Source organism: Chiloscyllium punctatum, chromosome 35, assembly GCF_047496795.1.
Source record: "Chiloscyllium punctatum isolate Juve2018m chromosome 35, sChiPun1.3, whole genome shotgun sequence".
NCBI lineage: Eukaryota > Metazoa > Chordata > Chondrichthyes > Orectolobiformes > Hemiscylliidae > Chiloscyllium > Chiloscyllium punctatum.
In genome coordinates, this window is record NC_092773.1 from 14,420,593 (window position 1) to 14,446,433 (window position 25,841).

Consider the following 25,841-nt stretch of genomic DNA (forward strand, 5'->3'; position numbering starts at 1 on the left):
TTGGATCTCCAACTTGGATACCCAGCATCAGAAATATCAGAGAAGCTTGCATTTATATTAATCCTTCAATGCAGTAAAACCTCGCAAGGTGTCACACCACAACACAGTGAGATTAAAACATTGACATTAAGTCAAGCTAGTTGGTATGAGGACAGGTGACTATCAACTTGGTCAAAGAAGGAGATTGTTAGGAGCATCTCAAGGAGGAGACCTGCCCTGGCATACATAGCTGTCACTAGTGAGGCAAAGGAAATCAGGAATGTTCAGAGACCGTACGATGAATGTTGAAGATCGAAGGTGGTCACAGAAATAGGGAGAGGCAAGGTGGGACTTGAACACAAGGATGACAACTTTAACATCGAAGTATTGCCAGCTCAGAATTCAACATAACTCCGTAAGTTCAGGGGTTGATTTATAAATGGGATTTGTTATGGGTAGCAGAATTTGAAATCAGCTGAACTTCATTGAAGTTGGAATATTGGGAACCAGGGATGAATGCAATATGTTTGTTGACTTTGGAGGATAAAAATGTCCAGATGAGGTTTTTGGAAGGAGATGGGATGAGTCAGGTGCATAGACTGGCATTATGGAAGTTGAAGCAGGTGTCCTTTGTAATACAAAGGATATGGGAATCAGTGGATGCAGGAAAAAAGATAATTATCCTGGAATAGAGAAAGAGGAGTTGGATGTTTCCAAGTTTGAAAATGTTGACAAATATGAAGCTTTGTTTTTGAACTTTTACGATATCACTTGCATTTATCGTTGTAAAATAATTGATGCATGTATGCTTGCTCTGCTCCAAGTGATCTACATTTGTCCCCTCAGTGGGTTCCTGTTGACCAGGAAGGTCACTCAGTTATCCCAACCCAAATTTGTAGTGGATTTGTGGATCAGGCTGTAGAAGCTAATAACCTTATCAGTTCTGAAAGTAAGACATCAGTGAGCAGAGTAATTAAAAACTACTATATAACTGCTGTAATGGTATGAAGTACAAGAAGATTTTAAAACTGTATATAACAGCTGGAATGTCAAACAGTTTCCAAGAAATAAATTCACAAAGAGGTAAAAAGTCACCATAACTCCTGTCTAGTGGATCATTTTAGAGAATGTATGAACGGAATACAAGATCAGAGTCAGCTGTGTTGTCCTCGATGTTCTATAGTTTGTCAACATTTACAATGCAAGCTTAAACATAAGGATTGGGGCACAATCATCCAGACAGCTCAAGTGAACAAGAGTCAGAGCCTTCAAGGAAGATGGGGAATAAAAGGGAGGTCAGAAGCCAAAATACTGCTGCTGCTGGAAAACTAGATTAACAACAGAAATAGCTGACAATACTTGGTGGGTCAGACGGCATCTGTGGAGGGAAGTCTAGATTTATGCTTCAGATTGATAAACACAAAGAAACTCTGAACGTTCTGAGCACATACTGTGCAGTGGTTCCTGCGTTTTCAAATGGATGAAATGTTTGCCAAATGCTGTCATGTTGACAAGATGCTCCTTTAAATTATAAACTCGCTCACTACACAAATCAAATACTCCAGTTCCACAGGAGATGGGTCCTTTATGTCTAAGACAGAGCTGTTCTTTTCTTCCCCTTTTTTTATTTCTTACAGTTATGCCTTCCAGTCCGACTGTGGCCTCTGCTGTCCCTCTGTCCTCCAGCACATCTGCCATACTTCCCTTCTCATCTTCTGTCTTCCCCGCAGTGAAACAGAAGAGCGCCTTTGCACCGGTGATCCGACCCCAAGACTCCCCCTCCCCGGCCTGCTCTAATGGGAATGGAAATGGATTCCGAGGTGAGGAGACGGCTTTTTGCCTGGATTAAGTTTCTACATTTAAAGATGGCATGCATCACATGGAGATCAGGGAGGGAGGCGTGTCAAATTGGTCTTCGGTGATAGGTAGAAAAATGGGAGCCACAAATAGTCAGTCACTTTAATATCCCAGCCACTTTTCGTTTCCATTCCACTTCTGAAAAAAAACTCAAGTATAAAATGAGCTGCCAAGTAACAATGATTATCATCAAAAATCCATTTAACTACCTCCCCACCAATGCCTTGGTCACTCACTCATAAGAAGATTTGCTTTTGAATGGACAGCAAATTGAGAAAACATAATGATTCGAGGATCAAGAAAGATTCAGAGAGAATAAATTTTCTGAAAGAAGTACTTTACATTCAAAATGGCTCCTCTTTCATATATGGCAAAACATCAATTCAAAATTATACACTGAGATGGAAGTGCTACCACACTCATGAGGATGTCGGTTGTTCAAGATATCACCTGAGGCAAAATATCCAGTCCAGTTTCTTTGAATTTATTATAGGCTGCAATTTCAACTGATTTTGTGAGCTGAGTTGGAACTTCCCAACCCCAAAATCTCTCTGCTGGCACAGGGACAAAAGGATAGTCAGACTACAATGTTGGCATTAGCTGAGGAGGGGCTTTCACAATTGGGAGAGAGAAAAGGGAAGAAATCATCAACTGACCTCTCTACTACTGATCTCGGTTCGATAATTTCAGCTGGAAAGTGGGTGCCTTTTAATGGACAGAAGTGGTCTCAATTCTCCTGTCATTAAATAAATTCTAAAAGCTCAGAGTTTGAGTTTACAGAGTACAACTGGCTGCTTGGGAAAAAATAAGTGGTCCAGTGGCGCTCGTTATCCTCCACTAGGCTTGAGTCTGTATGCACATTTTCTTCTGAATTAGAAAGTAATGGTTTGAACTGTACAGTGGGACTTGAGTACAGAACCCTGTTGTCAAATTAGCATCAGGCAAGAGACAAGTGCACTTTGAGTGTAAAAACATGAAAGTTATGATAAATAGTAGGCGCTCAGATTAACTGTGGTTTCGGGCCAACACATTAGAAAAGACATGCAAACCACGATACATGTACATCACAGATTCTGCAGAATGATATCTTAGTTAATAAAGTATTGTTATGGGGAGGTACATGTGGTCATAGGATAATTTTTAGTAAAATTGTAAGAGTTTCTTTAATTGAGAGAGAAATTATTTGATTAGATAGTCAGTGATTACACTATCAATTTTAAATTGTGCCAATGTGAGGAGAAGCTAAAAGAAATTTCTTTGCACCACGAGAATTGCATCGCATATACAGTGCCGAAATGTGTAAATCTGCTATTATATGACAGACCACTTAAGCCTCCACATGTTCTTTCTCACCTCACTCCATCAGCTGAGAAGAATAAGAGGTGAACTTATTAAAACATACACTAAGGGGTCTTGACAGAATATAGCTACTATTACAAAGGATGTAATAGCAGATCATTCAAAAATGCATAACCAGATCAATCAGAGTACAGAATGGCAATCTGAAACCAGTGGAGTGCCAGAAGGATCACTACAGGGACCACAGTGATGCATAATGTAAGGTAATGATTTGTATGTCTCAGATACATGTCATTAACTCAGATTCTAGGAGCTTCAGCTGGCTGGCCTCATTACAATCATTACATGAGGGTGTGAAAACTGTAGAACAGATCACTTTTTCACTTTCAGACTCAGGAAGGCAGTCTTTTGCTTTTTAACAGACAGAGGATTTAAATAACTTGCCATCTTAACAGCATGACGTATTTTGTCTGCTTTTCGAGAGCATTTCAGTCTCCACCATGAAGTCATGAAAAACATATTGCAGATTGAGGCTGCTCCTGGAGCAGTTAGATACACTTGCAAGCGTGCACTTAGAAATCCAGGTAATTCAAAATTTGTGCCTGTATAGTTCATACACTTTCCTCATCACCCATCTTCCATCAAACATGTGATTTACCAGGAATTGGGATGAAACATCTGGATCCAGAGCCTGCACATCACTTCTAAAGGACACCATTGCACCATCTGCAAAAATCTGGATCAGCATGTTTCATTCTTGCTTTTGAATTTGGACAAATAGTCTGGAGTGGAATTTCAGTGCTCTGCCAAGGGAACATGAGATAACTCGACAGAGGCTGGACTCTCGTCAGCAAGTTACCCTTTATTTACACATGGCAAGTCCTTGACACTGGCCCAGCTGCCTCAGAGGCAGCTCTCAGAGTGAGGAGACTCTCTGACACTCCTGTTTCTGTCTGTCAGCCAGAGGTCCCTGATTGGATGAGATTCACTACCCCATTCAGGGAACTCAGATTCTATGAGATCCATCTTGCTGACGTCAATACAGAGCCTGCAATAGACAACAGACAATAGGTGCAGGAGTAGGCCATTCTGCCCTTCGAGCCTGCACCACCATTCAATATGATCACGGCTGATCATCCTTAATCAGTATCCTGTTCCTGCCTTATCTCCATAACCCTTGATTCCACAATCCTTGAGAGCTCTATCCAACTCTTTCTTAAATGAATCCAGAGACTGGGCCTCCACTGCCCTCTGGGGCAGAGCATTCCACACAGCCACCACTCTCTGGGTGAAGACGTTTCTCCTCATCTCTGTCCTAAATGGTCTTTTTAAGCTGTGTCCTCTGGTTCGGCACTCACCCATCATCTGAAACAAGTTTCCTGCCTCCTTTAATAATCTTATATGGCTCAATCGGATCCCCTCTCAGTCTTTAAACTCAAGGGTATACAAGCCCAGTCGCTCCAGTCTTTCAGTGTAAGGTAATCCCGCCATTCCAGGAATTGACCTCGTGAACCTATGCTACACTCCCTCAATAGCCAGAATGTCTTTCCTCAAATTTGGAGACCAGAACTGCACACAGTACTCCAGGTGTAGTCTCACCAGGGCCCTGTACAGCTGCAGAAGAACCTCTTTGCTTCAATACTCAATCCCTCTTGTTATGAAGGCCAGCATGCTATTAGCCTTCTTCACTACCTGCTGTACCTGCATGCTTACCTTCATTGACTGGTGTGCAAGAACACCCAGATCTCACTGTACTGCCCCTTTACCTAAATTGATTCAATTTAGGTAGTAATCTGCCTTCCTGTTCTTGCCACCAAAGTGGATAGCCATACATTTATCCACATTAAACTGCATCTGCCATGCATCTGACAACTCACCTAACTTGTCCAGGTCACCCTGTAATCTCCTAACATCCTCATCACATTTCACCCTGCCACCCAGCTTAGTATCATCAGCAAATTTGCTAACGTTATTACTAATACCATCTTCTATATCATTAACATATATTGTAAAAAGCTGCGGTCCCAGCACTGATCCCTGCGGTACCCCACTGGTCACTGCCTGCCATTCCGAAATGGAGCCGTTTATCACTACTCTTTGTTTCCTATCAGCCAACCAACTTTTAATCCAAGTTAGTACTTTGCCCCCAACACCATGCGCCCTAATTTTGCTCACTAACCTCCTGTGTGGGACTTTATCAAAAGCTTTCTGAAAGTCCAGGTACACTACATCTACTGGATCTCCCTCGTCCATCTTCAGAGTTACATCCTCAAAGAATTCCATAAGATTAGTCAAGCATGATTTCCCCTTCATAAATCCATGCTGACTCTGACCTATCCTGTTACTACTATCCAGATGTGTCGTAATTTCATCCTTTATAATAGACTACAGCATCTTTCCCACCACTGAAGTCAGACTAACTGGTCTATAATTTCCTGCTTTCTCTCACCCGCCTTTCTTAAAATGTGGTACAACATTAGCCACTCTCCAATCCGCAGGAACTGATCCCAAATCTATCGAACTCTGGAAAATAATCACCAACGCATCCACGATTTCTCAAGCCACCTCCTTCAGTACCCTGGGATGTAGACTATCAGGCCCCAGGGACTTATCAACCTTCAGACCTAACAGTTTCTCCAACACCAATTCCTGGCAAATATAAATTCCCTTAAGTTCAGGTCCTTCAGCCACTGTTACCTCAGGGAGATTGCTTATGTCTTCCCCAGTGAACACAGATCTGAAGTACCAATTCAATTCTTCTGCCATTTCTTTGTTCCCCGTAATATATTCCCCTGTTTCTGTCTTCAAGGGCCCAATTTTAGTCTTAACCGTTTTTTTGCCTTTCACATACCTAAAAAAGCTTTTACTATCCTCCTTTATATTTTCAGCCAGTTTACGTTCATATCTCATTTTTTCTCTGTGTATTTCCTTCTTCGTAATCCTCTGTTGTTCTTTAAAAGCTTCCCAGTCCTCCGTTTTCCCACTTATCTTTGCTATATTGTACTTTTTCTCTTTTAACTTTATATGTTTCTTAACTTCCCTTGTCAGCCACGGCCACCCATGCCTCCTCCTAGGATCTTTCTTCCTTTTTGGAATGAACTGATCCTACATCTTCTGCATTATACACAGAAATATCCGCCATTGTTCCTCCACAGTCTTCCCTGTTAAGGTATTGCACCATTGAACTTTGGCCAGCTCCTCCCTCATAGCTCCATAGTTCCCTTTATTCAACAGAAATATTGTCACTTCCGATTGTACCCTCTCCCTCTCAATTTGCAGATTGAAGCTTATTGTATTATGATCACTCCTTCCCAATGGCTCCTTCACTTCGAGGTCCCTGATCAATTCTGGTTCGTTGCATAATACCAGATCCAGAATTGCCTTCTCCCTGGAAGGCTCCAGCACCAGCTGTTCTAAGAATCCATCTCGGAGGCACTCCACAAAGTCTCTTTCTTGAGTTCCAATACCATCCTGATTCTCCCAGTCTACCTGCATGTTGAAATCCCCCATAACAACTATAGTAACGTCTTTGCGACAGGCCAATTTCAGCTCCTGATTCAACTTACAACCGACATCCAGACTACTGTTTGGGGGCCTGTAGATAACTCCCAAGAGGGTCTTTTTACCCTTAGAATTTCTCAGCTCTATCCACACTGACTCTGCATCCCCTGATTCTCGGTCCCCCCACGCAAGGGACTGAATATCATCCCTTACCAACATGGCTACCCCACCCCCTCTGCCCGTCAGTCTGTCCTTACGATAGCACGTGTAGCCTTGAATATTCATTTCCCAGGCCCTGTCCACTTGAAGCCACGTCTCAGTTATCCCAATATCGTATCTGCCAATTTCCAAAAGAGCCTCAAGCTCATCCATCTTATTTCTAATGCTTCGTGCATTCATGTATAGTATTTTTAATTTGTTACTGCCCTCACCCTTCCCATCAACTCCTATATCACTCAACATTACAGCATGATCCCTTTTTGAATTTTCTGCCCCATTGATACAGTTGTCTTTCTTGACTTCCCTTGTTCTAACTTTCTCTTCAATTTCCTTCTTAAATATCCAGTTTGTCCCCTCCCCCCCGCCCCCCCCCACTTAGTTTAAACGTAGCTGTGTTACAGTAGCAAACCTGCCTGCCAGAATGCTGGTCCCTAACCTATTAAGGTGCAAACTGTCTCTCTTGTATAATTTATGCTTACCACAAAACATACCCCAGCGATCCAAGAATTTAAATCCTTGCTTCCTGCACCAGTTCCCCAGCCACACATTCAAGTCCATTATCTCCCTGTTTCTGGCCTCACCAGCCCGAGGAAGTGGAAGCAAACTGGAGATAACCACCCTGGACGTCCTGCTTTTCAGCCTTCTTCCTAGTTCTCCGAAGTCCCGCTGTAGTATGTTCCTCCTCTTCTTCCCGACGTCATTTGTGCCGACATGTGCCGACCTCTAGCTCTTCACCTTCGTCCTTGAGGATTTCCTGCACTCTGTCTGTGATGTCTTTAACCCTGGCACCAGGAAGGCAACACACCATTCTTAAGTCCCGCCTGCTGCCACAAAAACCCCGGTCAGTTCCTCTCACTATGGAGTCCCCTATGACCACAGCTCTGTGCGATGTCCTACTCTTCCACTCTGCCTCCACACCAACTTTTGATTGACGGACCTAGCCGCCTCACGGACTGACAGTGTCATCTGTCTCTACTGTTTCCAAAAGATTCAACTTGTTCCTGACAGGTACTTCCCCGGGGTCTCTTGCACCTGTCTCCTCCTCTCTGCCTTCCTCATCGTCTGCTCTCTTCTGGTATGGTCGGTGGAATAACCTCGCTGAAGGTCTTGTCCAGAAAGATCTCGTTCTCTCGGATGAGCCTAAGGTCCTCGAGTTCTTTCATCAGTGCTGCAATATGCTCTGTCAGTAGCTGAACGTGCACACACTTTCCACGCTTATACGAGCCAGACACACCAGAGTCGTTGACCTCCCACATCAAGCACTTGGCACACTGAACCAGCTTGGCAGTCATGTCTTCACCCTCTTCAGCGGTGGCATAATCACTTCACTCAACCTCCTTGTCAAAGACTCCTAAGCTAAAGCCTCCCTCTTCAATCCACAGGAACTTCCTTGGACCCTCTCTTTGGGGCAAGTCTGTGGACTTTAAATTTAGGTTAGAGGAGGAGGGTGGGAGGGAGGCCCTACTTTGTAAGACCTGGGGTTTAGAACACACCCACTCAAATAACTATCACTTACCTTCCCGACCGGCTTTGTGCTCTGACTTCACTTCCGCTCAGCTCCTGCCCCTCTCTGCTGCAAAAAGACCGTTGGCGTCGAGGTAAGTTCTTAAATAACAATCACTTACCTTCCCGACCGGATTTGCACTCCGACTTCACTTCCGCCCAGCTACCATCGCTCTCTGCTGCAAAAAAAAGAAAAAAAAATCTGTTGAAAGAGATGTTAGATCAATTTTTCTTTTTCAGATAGATGTTAAAAGCTCAAATCAAACAAGAACAGGTCATGCTCCTGTGTCCTGATGAGGCATCCTTGATTTTTGGAAAAAAACAGATTCAAAAGATTTGTGGATAGGGAATGAAAATGGAGTTGAGTTTATATGATCTGACTGAATGGTGGAACAGCCTCAAGGTGCAATATGGTGTACCTGTGCTCCAGTTTCCTCTGTTCTTCTTCATCAATCAGCACTACCAAAATCATTTCAACTGGTCATGAATCTTACTGCCATTTGTTGAATCTTGTTGTGAACAAACTGGTTGTTGCAAATACCTATAAAACAACAGTCATTGTACTTGCAAGTAACTTGTTGGTTAATTAATGTGTTGAGATGTTGAGTGTGAGAAAGTCTCTGTACAATCGTGAGTGCTTCCTTAAATATTCCTCCTGCACTAAAATAATGATTTATATCCCACTTTTTGCTGTTTGACTTCATTGAGTTTTTCAGGTAGGTCAAATGAGACCTGTGAGTTTTTAAGTGTTTTAAAATGAAACTCTGATGTATAAATCATTTTGAGAACCACAGACTAAAAAGGTCAAATGGCCAATTAAGAACTAACAAAAGTAAAATGGAATAAAATACTTTTAAATCTTAGTACTTTGTTTCATACTTCGCATCAGTCTGCTATTTGTCCAGATTGAGGTGCTATCATATTTATAGGGAAAAAGTATTAAGAAATAATATTTTCTGTAGCTGGTGCTGAAATTTGAGGTGATGCTTTGAGATTTCCTGTCAAGATGACAGTCATTAGGGGGTGCAAGTGAAAAAGGAGAACAAGCTAAGTACAGTACAGAAGAATGCAGAATTTGTGCTTAACTCACTTGACAAATTAAAAATAATTTAGTTTGAAAAATTTCTTCTAAAAAGGAACAACAAAGCAGGATCAAAATCAGGAAATGTTTCAACTGAACTGTGTGCAAACATTTTAGTACAATTACTTTCTTGTACTTTGGACAACCTTTGATACCAGTTCTCCCAGCTGACTGCTACACTTTTCTGACAAGCTCTGAGAATATCTGTCTATAACAGTGTAACAAGAGGGTATAAAGAAGGGTGATTTTCATCTATTTACTGTACTGTACACACTGCAAGATGGGATACTAGGGAAAGGGCAACTAAAGACCAAACACTCCTACCCATTTCCTGCAAATGCTGAGACAATTTTGAACACTCATATGAACAAACAGACTTAGGAGCAGGAGTAGGCCACTCCATCCCTCTCTTTGTTTTAAAAATATTCAAAGATTATGTTTCCACCATTGTTGAGGAAGAAGGCTCCAAACGCTCAAAATCCTTGAGAAAAAAAAAAATCCTTGTCACTGTCTTAAATGGGCAAACGTCTTATTTTTGATGAGGGATTTCATGGAGGAATCCAATCAGGTCCTGAGCAACATGGGATATGGCAAGATAAGTTGTAGAATCGAGCCACATGTTTGGTGAAGCCCATCTCATTGATGATCCTGCAGCATCTTGTATATATTTCCTTAAGTGGTGTGACAAGATTCTGACTCAGAAGTTGCAAGTTCCCAATTGACAGTCAGAATTCTTGTTAAAAGCCGTGTTAAATACAACTCACCATATATTGTGATTTTGCCAAACTCATCATTCAAACTAGTTAACAGGAAACCAGAGTAAGTTCTTGAGGTTGGGGTGTGTAGAATGAGTGAGGAAGATGTTGCTAGTACTGGTGAGATGGGAAGAGCATGAACGTTGCTGGGAGGTGAGATAAGAGTGAGTATGAGGTACTGGAAACAGTGGTGGACTGGAAGAGGATTTTAACCTTCATAAAGAACGAGGTATTCCTTCAGACAGCTGAAGCTGCTTCAAACTGGGTGGCAATCTTGGACCAGGGAGGCATGGTCTAATATTGTACCCTCCACTGGTGTTTCTGAGGGAAGAGGAAGCCCTGGCTGAGCTTCATTATATCCAGCAGGAGCTTCAAGACCATGAGTGCAAAGCAGGACACCAATTTCTCCCTTTCTGGCATGTCTGGAACAAAGGTTAAGAAAAATGCAGGGCAGTTCCGGATTGACATACTTGTCTGGATGTATAATGGCCTTTTAAATATGGCACTGGTACAAAGGATTCCAGTCAATTCCTAGATCTCTGTTGAGTGGCGAGTTGTTCCAGAAATGGCATATCATAAATGGGATGGAAATCAGATGTGATACTTGCCATGAGGGTTGAAACACAAAATAATGCTGTGTGTTTGTGAAAATATGATGGGAAACCTGGCTCAACCTCGTAGTGAAAATCACTTCCCCAAACTCAACCCAACTACATGAGCCAAAAAACTGTAAGATGCAGCCCTTCGTTTAAGATTTTCCCACAAACTCCTACCAAGACCCATAAGGATCTCCTGTGTCTTTAGTAAATGCTAGCAGATTTAAGCCTAGCTTGTCCAGCATTTCTATATAAGTGAACCTGCCTATCCCAGGTCTTCATCCAAGAAACCTCCTCTGAACTGCTTCCAATGTAATTCTATCATTTCTGAAACAAGGAGACAATTAGTGCATACAGTCATCCAGATGTGGTCTCATCAATGCCCTGAAAAATCAAAACCTAACTTTGCATTTGTCGTGACATGAGGGCATGAAGAGAAATCACATTGAAAACTGTATTCTCTTTTCTGTTTATTTGTTTAAATTACATTTCTTTTAAAATGGATAACCTTACTCGACATAAAATAGCAGATGCTGATCATGTGATTGTATTTCCAGAAGCCTTTGAACCTCAAGCACTGTACTGACATTCCAGCTCAAACTGTCACAAAGGACTTCGAGATGAGTTGCCTGCTTCCAGTCATGTTTGGACAAAGGAAAATATTAAGACTTATTAAGCTGAAGTGGACACTGGTGATTTTATCGTTACCTTGTCACCTCATAATAGACACTGTTGGGGAAGTGAAGTTGCATTATCAGCTTAACAACCTTTCAATTAAACTACGAAATGGACCCTCTAATGCACCTAAAATGCCCATTTCTTTGCCAAAAGAATGAAATCTGAACTTGGTAAAATATTTAAATGTACAATACTGAGATTCTAAGGCAGTTGCTGTTTGACCTGCAGAGGGAATGTCGAACTTCAGGCTTTGGTGGCACTCTGTATCAGACCCTTCATCTCTATCTCTAATGTGGAGGCTGGAAGGAAGACGACACTTTGCCTGAAATAAGAAAAGCTACTGACTGCAGCTCACTGAGAAATTATTGGACACTGACCTCAAGGAAGTTTAAATTCATGATCTATCAACCTCAGCCCTGTCTTCTTTCATCTACTGAGTGGTTGTGTTTGTGTGAATGTAATAGCATGTGATTCCCTCACATTTTGAATGTTTCGCTCATAAATCCCAGTTTTGGCATTCAAGGATTTCGATGTGAGTTTCATTCAAAAATTGGATTCCAAAAGCCAAGATTTGAAGAACACCCTTTGGCCTATTTCAGTAGGGAAAGGAGAGTATCAAACAGTACTTCACAGTTTCAAGTTAAGAGGGGAAAAAATCAATCACCCATTATCTGTGACAAATTTGAATCTTCTTGCAATATATAAGATCATTCTCCTAACTTTCCTAATGACTTGCCTTACCTTCACTCTTAACTTTTCAAGATTTATGCACTTGAATTTCCAGATTCCTTTGCCTCGCAGGACTTTGCAATCTCTCAACAGTTTGATAAAATGCTTCCTTTTATATTCTTCCCATCAAAATAGATATTTTCAGATTTTGCCCCATAATTCCTGTTATGGACCAGGCCAGACCCCACCCCCCACCCCAAAAAGGTTTTAAGAACTTAACTTTTCATTTTCTTTTTGGCAGATGTAAAGTGGATATTCCAGGAGTGTTGCAGCTGGTCAAACCACTTAGCTTTAAACAAAACAGAATTTATTTAAACATTATGGATGAAACATGAACAAACAAAAACAGAATTTGGAATAACTTATTTGATAACCCAACTGGCACAATGTGGCAAAAGATAAATTCAAACACAGGTTTTTACAGGCAGGAGAGTTCTCAGAGAGAAAGTTCAGGCAAAACCTCTGCTGAAACATGGAACCTCTTTTCACTGTAGCTGCTTCTCTTGGGCACCAGCAGTTTTTAGCTGCAAAAAACAAACCTAACGAGAAAAAAAGCTGAACTGGGAGAACTGGCCACTCCCCTGCCATTGTTCAAAGTAACCAATTCCAGACAAATCAGTACCTCTGCTTTTACGACCCCTCTTGAAAAAAAAACCAAGGACAACATAACCTTGTTAAAGGGGCAGCATCGTTACACTCATTTGACAAATGTTTGCCCAGTCATGGAACTCATCTATATCCTTTTATAGCATCATTTATATTCTTCATGATTTACATTGCTATCTATCTTTGTGTCAAGACAAAAAATACCTGCAGATGCTAGAATCCAAAGCAGACAGGCATGAGACTGGAAGAACACAACAAGCCAGGAGGTAGAGAAGTCAACGTTTCGGGTATAACCCTTTTTCAGGACTATCTCAGTGAACTGAGCAATCATACCTTTGTTTTCTTCAACCAAATCATTTATATAAACTGAAAAAAGGTTGAGGCCCGAGGACTGATCCCTATGGCACACCACTCCATAATATATCTTATCAATGGAAAATGACCCATATATCCATTTTCTCTGTTTCCTCTTAGCTTGCTAATCTTCTATCCATGCCAACATGAACTTTTATGTTCCACAATAACCTATGATTTGGCACCTTCTAAAATTCCTTCTGGAAATCTAAGTTTAGTCCATCCCCTTGTTCCCTTTTATCCACAGCACAGGTTACTTCAAACAACTCAAAAAAGATTGAACAATATTTGCCTTTCACGAAACCAAGATGAATCTGCCAGATTAACCTGAACTTTTCTAAGTGTAGTGAAATTCTATCTTTAAGAAGAGATTCTAACATTTTCCCCACTGTTAAGCTTTTTTCAACTTAACATTTGTTCAGCTAAGTGGCCTATTGTTCCTTGCTTCCTGTCTCCCTCCTTTCTTAAATAAATGAGTTACATACCTGATAAAAAGGAACAGCTTTCTCCTTACACCTGGTAAAACTCACAACAGCCTCAGTGCAGCATCTGTCATTTTTCAAAAATTTAGTATCCCAGTATCATTTTCAAAGGTTAATGGGCATGGAATGATTTAATCCACTTTTACTGGCCACTACAGAAACAGTTTTCTCAGCAAGCCGGGAGCCTGTAGAAACTTGCTCTGCAATTTCCTCAATCCTCCTCAGTAGGCAGTGCCAGCTTAACTCATTATTGTGCACCCAAATGCCATGAATATCACAAGTTATAACAGGTGGGCTTTTGAACGTTATCAGTCAAAAAGAGATCTTTGAGTTTGAAAAGAGCAGCAGACTGGAAGAGAGGTTAAGGAAGAGAAAGGACATTTCAAGGTAGAAGCATCTACTGTCCAACATAACTTTAACTTAAATTGAAATAGTGGTTTTGTTTGGCCAGTGCACCATCACCTTTGAGTGAACTCTCTCCAATGCAATCTTTCTTGGCTTATTTGGAGTTCTGCCCCCTCCGCACTTGAACACGGTGGCCACTCCAAAAATCTGAGCTGGCTCTGCTTCTTTGCTGAACCTCCAGGCCAAATGGAAAATTGCAATTGGCACCTTGCAATTTTCTGGAAGAGGATTTTATGAGGCTGGTAACCCACCAGATGCAGGTTGCTGGGTCTGCCACCCTATAAGTCACCTGCACAAAAGTGACCTGAAAATGGATGGAACTGGTACGTCAGCCAGTGTGGTATTTTTAGCACCCACTTGCCTCTATTCCCAGTAGCAGAAGAGGCTCAAAATTTAGAGAAGAGAATCTGTTCAGAAACGATGAAGCAACAAGCTTTCTGTTGGAAAACCTCAGACTGCATCAAGCATATTCCGGGCATGGCAGGAACACTGTGCAAGAGTTTTGGATGGCCAAGAACCTTTGCAGGAGACTGGGCAATCATAATACTCTCTCTTTTCGAGAAAGGACGCCATCACCCCAACAATGTTATATGTCACTATCCCTTAATTCATAGCTCACTGTCATTGCATTGTTTCCAGATGTGGATTACAGGAGAAAGTGGGGAGGTGAAGATGAAGGAGCATGAGAGGTTGCCACACACATCTTTGAAAGCAATCTTCAACTGTGTTCACAATACTTATCAGGAACGTCAGGATGGGTCATGGACTGAATGGGGGGGACTGTAATGGTTTCATGACAACATCCGTCATTAAGATAGTTTCACAGCCAAAACCTTACAACATTCAAACCTTAAGAGAACTGCAAGAAGCGAAATAAAAATGATAGTGACTGGAAACAGCTGAGCTCTGTTGTGACCTCATGACTGTCATATTATTCATAGGCATGTAAACCTCAATTCCAATGATGCTGTAAATGAATTTAAGTGAACATGGTGCAACTCTGATCAAGATTATGACAATTTAATTTTCAATCTGCGCTAAACTGGCACCTGAAATGGCTGCGGAGGGTATGACAAATGACTCACTGCCGATTGGCTGAGAAGAGCAAAGTCAACATTACATCATTGTCTCAGTTGCTTCTTCACAGAAGTATCTTTTCAGACGTCTTGTCTGGATTTTGTGTCACTGAAGCTGGGGAAATGAATTTCAAATCTGATGGGTTTATCTTAACAGACATAAATGGCAAATAAATATTTCTGGATAAATTATGATTTAGCTAAAAGCAGAGCAAGGGAGAAGGAAAGTGATGATCCCTTGATGTATCCCAAAGATCTTAGTGAGCAGCTACTTTGAGCTGTTTGTGACATGCAAACCAGGATCATATTATTTGCCCCGGCATGCTTTCAGCAAAGAGGATTTTACTGGGAGTCACATTTATGGTCTACCCTGGACAGTTTCATTACATGGGATGCATTTAACTATTTACTGTTCACTTGAATGTTAGCATTTTAATGCAATCTTTCAAGAACCAAAAATTTTGATTTTGTTTTGAGGGGCAAGTAAAATATAAAAATATGTCAATTTACTTTTGGCATATATTTACTGCCAATGAGGAATCTTAAGTTATTCACCTCTTCTTGCCTCCACTTCTCCATGTTTTTCATCCCATCTCTCCAGAAAGCATGGATTTGTGTAAAGTAGCAGTCACAAATAAACAGTTATATCACATTGTGAACATGTAAACGCCTTTCACAGAACTGATTATTAAATAAAGTTTGGCACAAATCCATTTAAAAAGATATCAGGTCAAATGAACAGGAGCTTGTCCAAACAAGATTTTTTAAGGAATGCCTTTAAGATTGAATAAGGTGGAGAGGTTCAAAGGTTCAGGGAGGGAATTCTAGAACTTAGAATCAATTGAATGTGTGGCTGCCAATGGTGGAGCAATTAAAATTGGGAGATATACCAGAGAGCAGAATTGAAAGAACACAGATACCTTGAAGGCTTGTCAAGCTGAAGGAGATTAAAGAACTCAGGAGTGGTGAAGCCTTAAGAGGGATTTTTTTAAAAAAGAAGAGAATTTTAGGATCCAAGCACAGGTCAGTGACCACAATTGTGATCGGTAAATTGGATACAATAAAAATGAGGACAAAGACTGCAGAGTCCATCTAGTACTTGTTATGTTCATCAAGAGCAAGCGAGCATTCACGAATCATTCAAAAATAGCAGGGTTCACAATTAAATCCAATTTTCTTTTCAGCTGTCCAATAACACAGATGCTTTCCAGCAGAAGTCACAGGATAGCAAAAAGGAACTAAAACATTGACTAATTTTTCCCTTTGTGAGTCTAGAGGAGAGGGCTCAATTTGTTCAGCTCAAAGAACACACAGATTGGTAACTGAGCCTGAGATTTGTCAAGTATGTGTGCCTCAGCATCATATTTGATTCAATTGACCATGTGGGAAGCAAAGTCTCATTTTAAAAAAAGACAATTTGACTTCCACAGTGAACCTGAATATTAAATCTGCCATGAGATTAAAGCAATGAGTAAAGTGTCAATATTTATGCAACCAGAGGTGCAGAAAATAATTAAATGCTTCATGTCAGAATAACATATATGCCAGAAAGGTTTGGCCAGACTAATTTACCATCTTCCTTCATGATGCTGGAAGTGATTAACTTTGAACTGTTTGAACTGACAAAATAAATTGTTTGAGTTTATCTCTTTTTTGCATGCTTTCTTTAGTGCATTGCTGTACTCTTTGACAAAAGGGAAAGAAAACCTTGGAGTCTGATGAGGATATTTCTCTCATTATTTCAACCTTTCTTCCTCTCTGGTTTTTTGTTTAGATATAATTATTGTCAGTTTTCTTCATTTTCTTGTTTTATCCTTCATCTTACGTCTTGTTCCTCCTCTGCATTATTTGGGTTTATCATTCTCGGGATGTCGGTGTCACAAGACCAGTAAATACAGCCCATTCTCAATTGTCCTTGAAGAGATGAGGTTAGCCACATTGTTAAATAAAACAGATTCGCTTGTTCGGGCATTTCAGATGGTAACCACATTGCTGTGAATCTGGAGTCACATAATATGTGAAGCTGCGTAAAATGAGCAAATTTTCTTCCCTAAATCACTGCATCAGGTGGATTTTTTTGTGACAATCCAGTAAGTTTGTAGTCCCATTAATGATCCTAAGTTTCATTCCAGATATTATTTAGTTGACTGAATTTAAGTTTCCCAGCTGGTATATGTGAGTTTTGAGCTGGTGCCTCAAATAATTCGTTCAGGATTCTGGATTGCCAGACGAGTAACATGTTCATCCTCACTCTGATCAAATTGCAAGGCATTCTTACTCTTGATTTATCCCTTCAGAGAATCGAAATAAGTGTGAGATTGTTCATAAGCTCCCACCGTTTTCCCTTCCCCAGCACTGACCGAACCATAATTCTTCCTCCCTCATTCTACCTTAATTGGACCATTGATGATTCCACATTCCCTCCAATCCAACTGAAAAGATAGAAATATTTCTTCAATTAAAATTCATTTAATGCAATTGAGTTCAATTTGGAAAATATTTTTCAGGCTTTTAAAGATAAAACAAATATGCTTGAGCTTAAGCCTTCTTTCTCTTGTTCCTTCTGAACGACAGTATTTCAATGGTGATCCCCATGATAGAAACTATCAAGCGTGGAATAATGAGAAAGTCAGACAAGTCACATTAGAGCAAAGATAACAACTCAGGTTGTTTACATGGTGTGTTGGGAGATTAAAGATATAGATCAAATTCCAACAAAAGGATGAATGCCCTTTGTGCGTTCTCATACTGAAACAGACCACAAACTTCAACAAAAGAAATAAAATTCAACTTGCTCTGGCTCAGAGGGCCTGTTGTATTGAAGTACATTGAAGCATTGAATACCTGAGGGGTCATGAGAAAACAAAGTCAATACGAATTTTACAATGTCAAAACTAGAATGAGATAAACACACTGCAGAGAACAAAAATTGTTGATCTGCCTCAATGTTAAGGCTTGCAAATAAATAACATTATTAATGATCAGCATCTTTGATTCATTCAAATCTCTCGTATGCTGTTCAGTTCAAATTCTGTCACATCAACCAGGTTTTCCTTTACAGACTTGGCCCAGTTTATATTTTGATACAGGATTGGCAAAATCTCACAAGCAGATACGAGTTTTATCGTTTTAATATAAATGGGATACCAGTCAAAATGAGAGACAAAAAAAACACGCCTAGCATCTCATGGCATCGTTAATCTGAAGTTATCAGAGTAGGATGCACCTCAGCCAGCAAATAAGTTTCAAAGGCTCCAGTAACAAAATAATTCAGGAGAGATTTTAAAAAGTAGCATAATGGTGCTCCATGTTCAAGTACATTTGAAATCGAATTCCTGAGAAAGCATTGAGGATACTGGGCTTGTATTTTCTCAGAAACCGGAGATTTTAAATTCTCATCATAATTTGTTATATTTGCAAAATTGAACAGCAAGTTGCAGCAAATAACTCAAGTTAGGATGGCACAGTGGCTCAGTGGTTAGCACTGCTGCCTCACAGCACCAGGGACCCAGGTTTAATTCCAGCCTTGGGCAACTGTCTGTGTAGAGTTTGCACATTTTCTCCATGTCTGCAGGGGTTTCCTCCCATAGTCCAAAGATGTGCAGGCCATGCTAAATTGCCCATAGTGTCCAGGGATGTGTAAGTTAGATGCATTAGTCAGGAGTAGGGAAGGGTACAGGGTAAGGTAGGGTATAGGGTAGGGAAATGGGTCTGGGTGGGTTACTCCTTGGAGGGTTGGTGTGGACTTGTTGGGTCAAAAGGCCTGTTGTCAGAGTGTAGGGATTCTAATTCTAATTCTGAATTCCACAAGTAAAAACAATTCAGGGAAGTCAGCAAAAAATATTTTACTTTACTGGTAATAATGTTCAATAGAAAGCCACTGATGTCTGAGGAGATTCAAGAGAATAAGACACATTTCTGAAAAAGGAAAAGATTGAGCAAAGTAAAACAATGCACAGGATTGACCTAACAGAAAGGCTTATTGGACCTGTTGGCTTTCTTTTGCTGCTTGTGGAAGGTGAAGGCTTGAGTTAGGTAGAAAAGGATGAATGGGCCACTTTAACACCTCTTGCTTGCAACTGACTAAGGCAATTGAGCAACCAAGAATGAGTGGAAGAACAAGTTCAAATCGATGCATTCATTTAAAACAAAAAGAAAATAGCAGTTTCATATGATCAAAGTACCATTCAATGTTGCACTGCACTAATACCCACATAGACCAAATATTGACAGCTCTGTGCACTGTATGAGCAGACTGCGTTTGGAAATGTGAAGTTCAGCCCAGATCTAAAAATTATATTGAAAAGAACAAGTTATCAAAGCAGTAGATGAGGACACCAGTGGACTAGCCCCTTATAAATATCTTGCCAACGCTTGCTGACTTGCCTCACGGATGGCCCATTTGACAAGTACTTCAGTGAGACCCAGGGCCATCAGGACAGGAGGTAAGAACAAAAAGCACAAACAAAAGTTTTCTTTTTAAATATTGTTTAAGTTTATGAAAATTGGTTTTCTCTGACCTGGCCTTGTTATCTCAGTGTTCTATATTTATCTGGAATGGATGTATAAAATACATGCATGTATTTGTTTATATTTTTCCCTCTGTCTTTTCTAGCCATGACTGGGCTCGTAGTTCCTCCGATGTGAGACTGTTTACTTCTGTCACTATATCACATTCCAGGGAGCAAAGTTCGTCCACTACAAAAATACCATCACCAGAATCCACAGCTGTCAAAAATATTAGCAGGCGTTCCCTTGGAAGCCAGGAACAAAGCTGACTTTCTTCATCGAATGGACTGAGTGAATTCCCCATAGTGTTATGGAAAACTCAGTTTCATCTGCATTCAAGGAATCGCCTCAAACTTATGGAAGTGATGGACAAGGTGGTGGGGGAGGGGTGAGGGGGAGCAGTGAGAGAAGAGAGAGAGATCTTAAAAAAATGCTATTTTCTATTTTGGATAACAGTTTACGTGGCAGTTCTTTTCTGTTAGAAAGTAAATCTTTGGATATAAGAACTGGCTGATTATCTAGATACTTAAATAAATCAGACAGAAGATCTTTTTCTAAAATTCAACTGAATAAAATATTAATAAATTGCTCAGTATGTGTGGTAAGATTAGAAGTTAATAGTTTAAGAAATATTACAGTAATTTAAAGAGACGGTATTCTTTATTGTTAGCTTATCTGGGCTGCAATTCAGAAATTACAAAACTCCCAACGTATTGAATGGTTTTAAGCACCTCTGAGAATGAAATGGAACTATGCAGATCACAGGATGGCTCCAGGGTTAGTCCCATTTGTGGACTGATAAGGGTCAAAATCATACACTGATTCTGTAATTGGCTGAAGCAATTGCTGGGTTAGGGAAATGTGTCAACCAATCCAATCCAAAAGTTTCCTGCCAGAAAGTGCATGCATAAGTGTGTTTGTCACACTGTGTAATGTTTGTAGTGCACAGTGTGTGTGAGTGTGTGTGTGTTGTGTGTGTGTGTGGGTTGTGGTGTACAAGAGTGTTGTGGGGCAACGTGTTTCATATAGGTGAGAGGTGTGTTTGTGGTGTGCATGTGTGAGATCCATGTGTGTGGTACGTGTGTTCCATGTACAGGTGATGCGCGTGTTGAGTGTGTGGTATTTTATATAGTAAGTGTAAAATCGGCATCATCCTGGCAGACCATAAGGATACTCTCTTGTAAGAGATAGATGACTGATGGGTGTGGTTAACCTGCAGGTCACTATTCTTCAGACAAGGGGTGAGGTTGAGAAGGCAGGACCTTCATGGGAACTTCAGCCAGGAATTGAACCCATACAGTTGGCGTCATTCTGCGTCAGAAACCAACCAACCAGTCAACTGAGCTATCTGAGTCCCATGTATATGTGCTGTATGGTCTGTGTGTTTTGTGTGTGTGATACATGTGTGAAGAGTTTGGGTAAAGACAAGACTTAGCTGCCATGTCTTTATTGAGCAGATTGTTGACATTCACTGTCTATGTTTACACATTAATGGCTATTTTAATGAGGTGTTGGAGTTTACTGTATCACAACAACATTCTTCAGGAGATACATGACGAAAATAGAAGCAGAAAAATGAGCTGTGCAAATTCTTTTCACCAAAATATTTTTCTTTTTGGATTTATTTAATACCTCCCTTTTTCTCAAACATACTTATCCCTTTGTTGTTGTGTTCCTCTGGAAACAGTTCAACAATTCTAATTGTGTTGCAGGGAGACTTCATCCATCTGTTTCACATAAGATGATGGCACAATGAAATAATGCTTACAATAGTTTTCAAATTATTTCAGTTTCAGTGGGCTGAACAATGAGATCGAGGGTCACCTCTTTCTGTTGGCCAGCAAGGATCCAAATTAAAATGCTCCAACAGGTATGAACCAAATCTTCAAACTCAGGACAAGCCAAATGAATAGTTATAGAGGTCACAGATGATGAAGTACGTGAAACTGAAGTTAATAGTAAGTTGGATTTGAACTGAGTGTCAGAGTGATGTTGAGAGCTCCAAACAGCAACAGGAAAATAGCTGTAAGCATTTGGTGCTCTCATGGTTCAAGATCAAAAAGCATGCTATGTTTACCAGTCCTCACCTTTAACAAATGCAAATTTCCAGGCTGAAGTAGGAAAATTGAAATTAGGGATAGCAAACTATCAAATTTCAAGATCTCGGCATCTTTTTTGCCTATAAGCAAATTAAGCTCCAATCAAGAGATGGCAAATAAGAACCCATTTACTAAAAAGTTTTAAATAACAATTAAGAGGTACACAAGTTAGATTGTTATGTCACAAGGGCAGCAGTGCAAGTTTAAATTAGGCCAGAAAAGTCTTTTCACTTTCTAATTAGTTCCTTCTTGCTCATTTGCACTTTTCTTATAGAACACAGCAAAGACTATTACCAAATGTATGAGACAATTTCACCAGTGAGCATTCTTCCAGACTATTCTTACACAGCTAGTTGGTTGTTTCACACGAAGATGTGTGCAAGCAGTGCAAGCTGACAATATGTCAGAAAATTGATCCAACCTGTTCCCCTCTCTGAAACACAGTACTGAACTACCTCGATGAGGCAACCAATACAAGAAACATTCAGTTAAAGTGCAAATATCAGGGAAGGTCAGAGCCTTGGAATTAGGCTGTAAAACAATAATTTGCCGAAAATCTTCTCTGCTGTTTCGTGGAGGTATTAATCCTACTGTTTAATTTCTGGTGATTTGAAACAGTAAAATGAAAGGGAGCTGTCTCTCAAATCAGAAGTCTACCATTCTCCATAAAATAGGCTGGCCAGCCTCAGCCTGCTGAATAGGTTAACCAAAATGAGTACTGTCACTTTAAACTGAGAGACTGAGCCTGTAACATATTGTATAAAGGTTAATTGATTTGAACAAAAGTGAGAAAAGTTCCTTGCACTTCAACACTGACTTTATAACTCACATCCATCAGGAAGTTTGATTTTTTTAACTGGCATATTCAAATCATCTGTTTGATTTAATCTCCTCTCACTGAGCGGTGAGGGAGAAAAACATGCCAAGGCTGGAAATCTAAAATGATCAGAACATTGCTGAAAATGCACAGCAACTCAGTCAGCTCTAGAATGGTCTGCTGCATATGAATATACAAAGAACACAGTTTGAAATATCAGCATTTTTTTAACAGGCTACTATGGTCAGTAATCCTCTCAACTCTCCCACCCCACCCCACCTCCCAGTTTAACATTTTGTTATGATTCTAATCTATTCTAAACTCTTTCTCCATGCATGGTTAAAATTAAGATTAATGACAATATCTTTTCTCAATCACATCTTCACAGAACCTCAAATCAAATGTAACACTTCACTTGTCAGGGTTCCTTTCCTTTTAGTACTAGCCAAATTTAAAACCAGAGACTTGGTGTATCCTGCTCACTGATTCTTTGATGGTCGCCCCGATTATAGTTCTTGGTTTCTTCAAAAAGCACTGACTAAACTGGCTGTGCATTTCCAGCATTTGTGATTTTTAAAATTTTGCATCTATTCCTAGGCAACACATCCTCAATACGAACAACTTTGATGTGTTTTGTATGTGGATTATAAATACTGCCTTGCATTTGTGTTTTTTTTTGCTAGGAGGGGAGGGAAATCTGTAGCTAAATATTATCATATCCATTGTGTTGAAATTTCATAATACAGTATGATGCAAAGGTAAAGTTTCTTCCTCAAGAGTTTGATTTGTAATAATTTTGTTGCACCTTTTGGCCTTTTTATTTGCATGTGTGATCCATGTAATTTTGGAACATAAAACCCTTGTATCCGTTGATATTTGTAAGGCGATTCAATATATTTTTGTCTGCTGGCTCCACTTTTCAATTCATCGATGCAGGAGTCTGCTTTGCAAACTAAATTACTTCTTTAAGGACTTCATGTAATTCTTGGGCCTTGATGAGTTAGGTGATCTCTCTCAGACAGGAGGGCAGGAAGCAGTAAGAACTCCTGTTCAGGGTTGCAACCAACAACTCAAAATGATCTGTGAATATGCTTTGGCTACTGTGCAAGAAGATGATGAATGCCCTTGATGAGCGAGTGGTCCCCTGACACATTATCTTCCTGATGAAGGGCTTTTGCCCAAAACGTCGATTTCGAAGCTACTTGGATGCTGCCTGAACTGCTGTGCTCTTCCAGCACCACTAATCCAGAATCTGGTTTCCAGCATCTGCAGTCATTGTTTTTACCACATTATCCTACACCTGAATATTGTTCACTTGGATGAGATATTAGAGAGGAGCCAATGTCCATCAACACTGCAAGAAGGAATCAGTGCCTCCAAGAAAGAAAATAAGGAGGGAAGAACTTGAACAAGAGTGTGACAAAAAATGTTGAACTTCTTCAAAGAAAAAACTGTTCCAATTTTGTTTTTTTGTTATTATGATGCCTGTCCTGTTGCCCATGTAACCAGCAAAACTTTTAAAACCAGAAAAGCAAATTTTGTTCTTATGTTTGCAAAACCTTAAATGATCAGAAAAAAATTTTGAATAAAAAATGTCACTTTTTGTGTTCATCAAGGTGAGGACATAATGTTTACAAAACACTCTGCACATCATTTACTCTCCAACAACAAATGAAGTACATTTCTGGGTGTAATACTTCAGGAATGATTTGAATGCATTAGAAAGAATGCGTAACAGGTCAATGAGAAGTGTACTGGAATGAGAAACTTCAGTCATGAAGATCGATTGAAGAAGTACGGACTGTTTTCCTTGGAGAGAAGGCTGAGGGTAGATTTGGTCAAAGGTTTAAAAATCATGAGAGATCTGGACAGACTACATCAGGAGAAATAGCTCCCACACTGGTTGCCATAGTTTTTAAGTATTTTGTAAAATGAGGAGACAGTGGGGTGACAATGAACTTTAACATACGAGTGGTTCGGGTCTGGAATTCCACTGCCTGGAATTATGCAGGACATGGATTCAATTAAGACATTCAAAATGGCACTAGATTAATTTTTAAGTGAAAACAATTTGCAGGTTAAAAGGAAAAGGCAGGGTGTGACTCAAAGTCAAAATGTTCAGAAGGTCAGAACAGACACAGTGGGCCAAATGTTTCCTCTTGCAAGCAACTTACAGATATAGCATCTTTAAAATAGGAAAATATGGCAAATTTGACATTGGACACAAAAGAAAGATTACAACAGATGACTAAAAGCTTCGTAAAACAATTATAATCAGCACCTTAAAAGAGAATGGTGAGAGAGATTCAAGAGGATAGTTCCATGTCTTGGTTGCAAAATGCAATGCAGCCAATGATTAGAATCAGGGATACTCAAAGCGCACAAATGAGTCAGTGCATATATCTACAAAGAGTTTTGGGTTACAGGATACTTGAGGATGCAATGATTTCTTTATGCTGCTCGAACACTAGAACATATCCTCAGCACCACAGAGCAATGCCTGTTACACAGCATCAGCTGAGTGAAATTAGTGTCATTTCAATTCAGTCAGGACTGGACTGAGATTGCCCCAGTTTTGCGTCATATTTGAGAAAAGGGCCTTGGTCTGGACATTAATTCCAAGCAGAGGGGAGAGGGCAAGTGGCAATGGGTGGTAAATTGGACCAGTCCAAAACTGTCAACATAAGGAGTGAAAATAAATGTATTCAAAGCTGCAACAATACCCCTTCAGTGATGGAAATAGTCAGCCCAGTGTTTAAAGGTGAAAGCAATTTTCCAGATATAGGGCCGGCAACAGAGTTTATTTTTAAGTTACAGTCATGGAGTTCCTACAGTGTGCAAACAGTCCATTTGGCCCAACAAGTCCACAGTGACCCTCTGAAGAATAACCCACCCAGACCCATTCCTCTACCTTATTACTCTACATTTACCCCTGACTAATGCACCTCACCTACACATCCCTGAACACCATGGGCAATTTAGCATGGCCAATTCACCTAACCTGCACATCTTTGGATTATGGGAGGAAGCCAGAGCACCCAGAGGAAACCCACACAGACATGGGGAGAATGTGCAAACTCCAAACAGACAGTCTCCTGAGGCTGGAATCGAACCCAGGTCCCTGGCGCTGCGAGCCACTGTGCCGCCCACAGAAAGAATGGGAAACAATGTGAACAGAGAATAATGCTCAAGGTGATATTTGCATTCAGTGAATTGAAGATGGCAAAGTTTAATCAGTCACGTGATTTGTCCATCAATGATTTGTTATCCAATTTCAACATGTTACTGCAAATCGA

At 40.3% G+C, this 25,841-nt stretch overlaps 1 protein-coding gene across 6 annotated transcripts in view; it reads left to right on the forward strand.

Moving 5' to 3' along the window:
* The window catches only part of LOC140459661 (transcription factor COE2), a 265,010-nt gene extending 240,876 nt beyond the window's left edge, over positions 1 to 24,134 (forward strand). For 3 of the 6 annotated variants that reach the window (XM_072554002.1, XM_072554001.1, XM_072553998.1), the window contains 2 exons: positions 1,617 to 1,799; positions 19,736 to 24,134. In XM_072554002.1, the coding sequence (XP_072410103.1) occupies positions 1,617 to 1,799; positions 19,736 to 19,767 (215 nt within the window). In that variant the 3' untranslated portion in view covers positions 19,768 to 24,134. Of the gene's footprint in view, positions 1 to 1,616; positions 1,800 to 11,347; positions 18,824 to 19,735 lie in introns of those variants that run through there. The other 3 variants (XM_072554003.1, XM_072554000.1, XM_072554004.1) reach the window with 3 other exon arrangements.
* Positions 24,135 to 25,841: the final 1,707 nt, after the last annotated feature.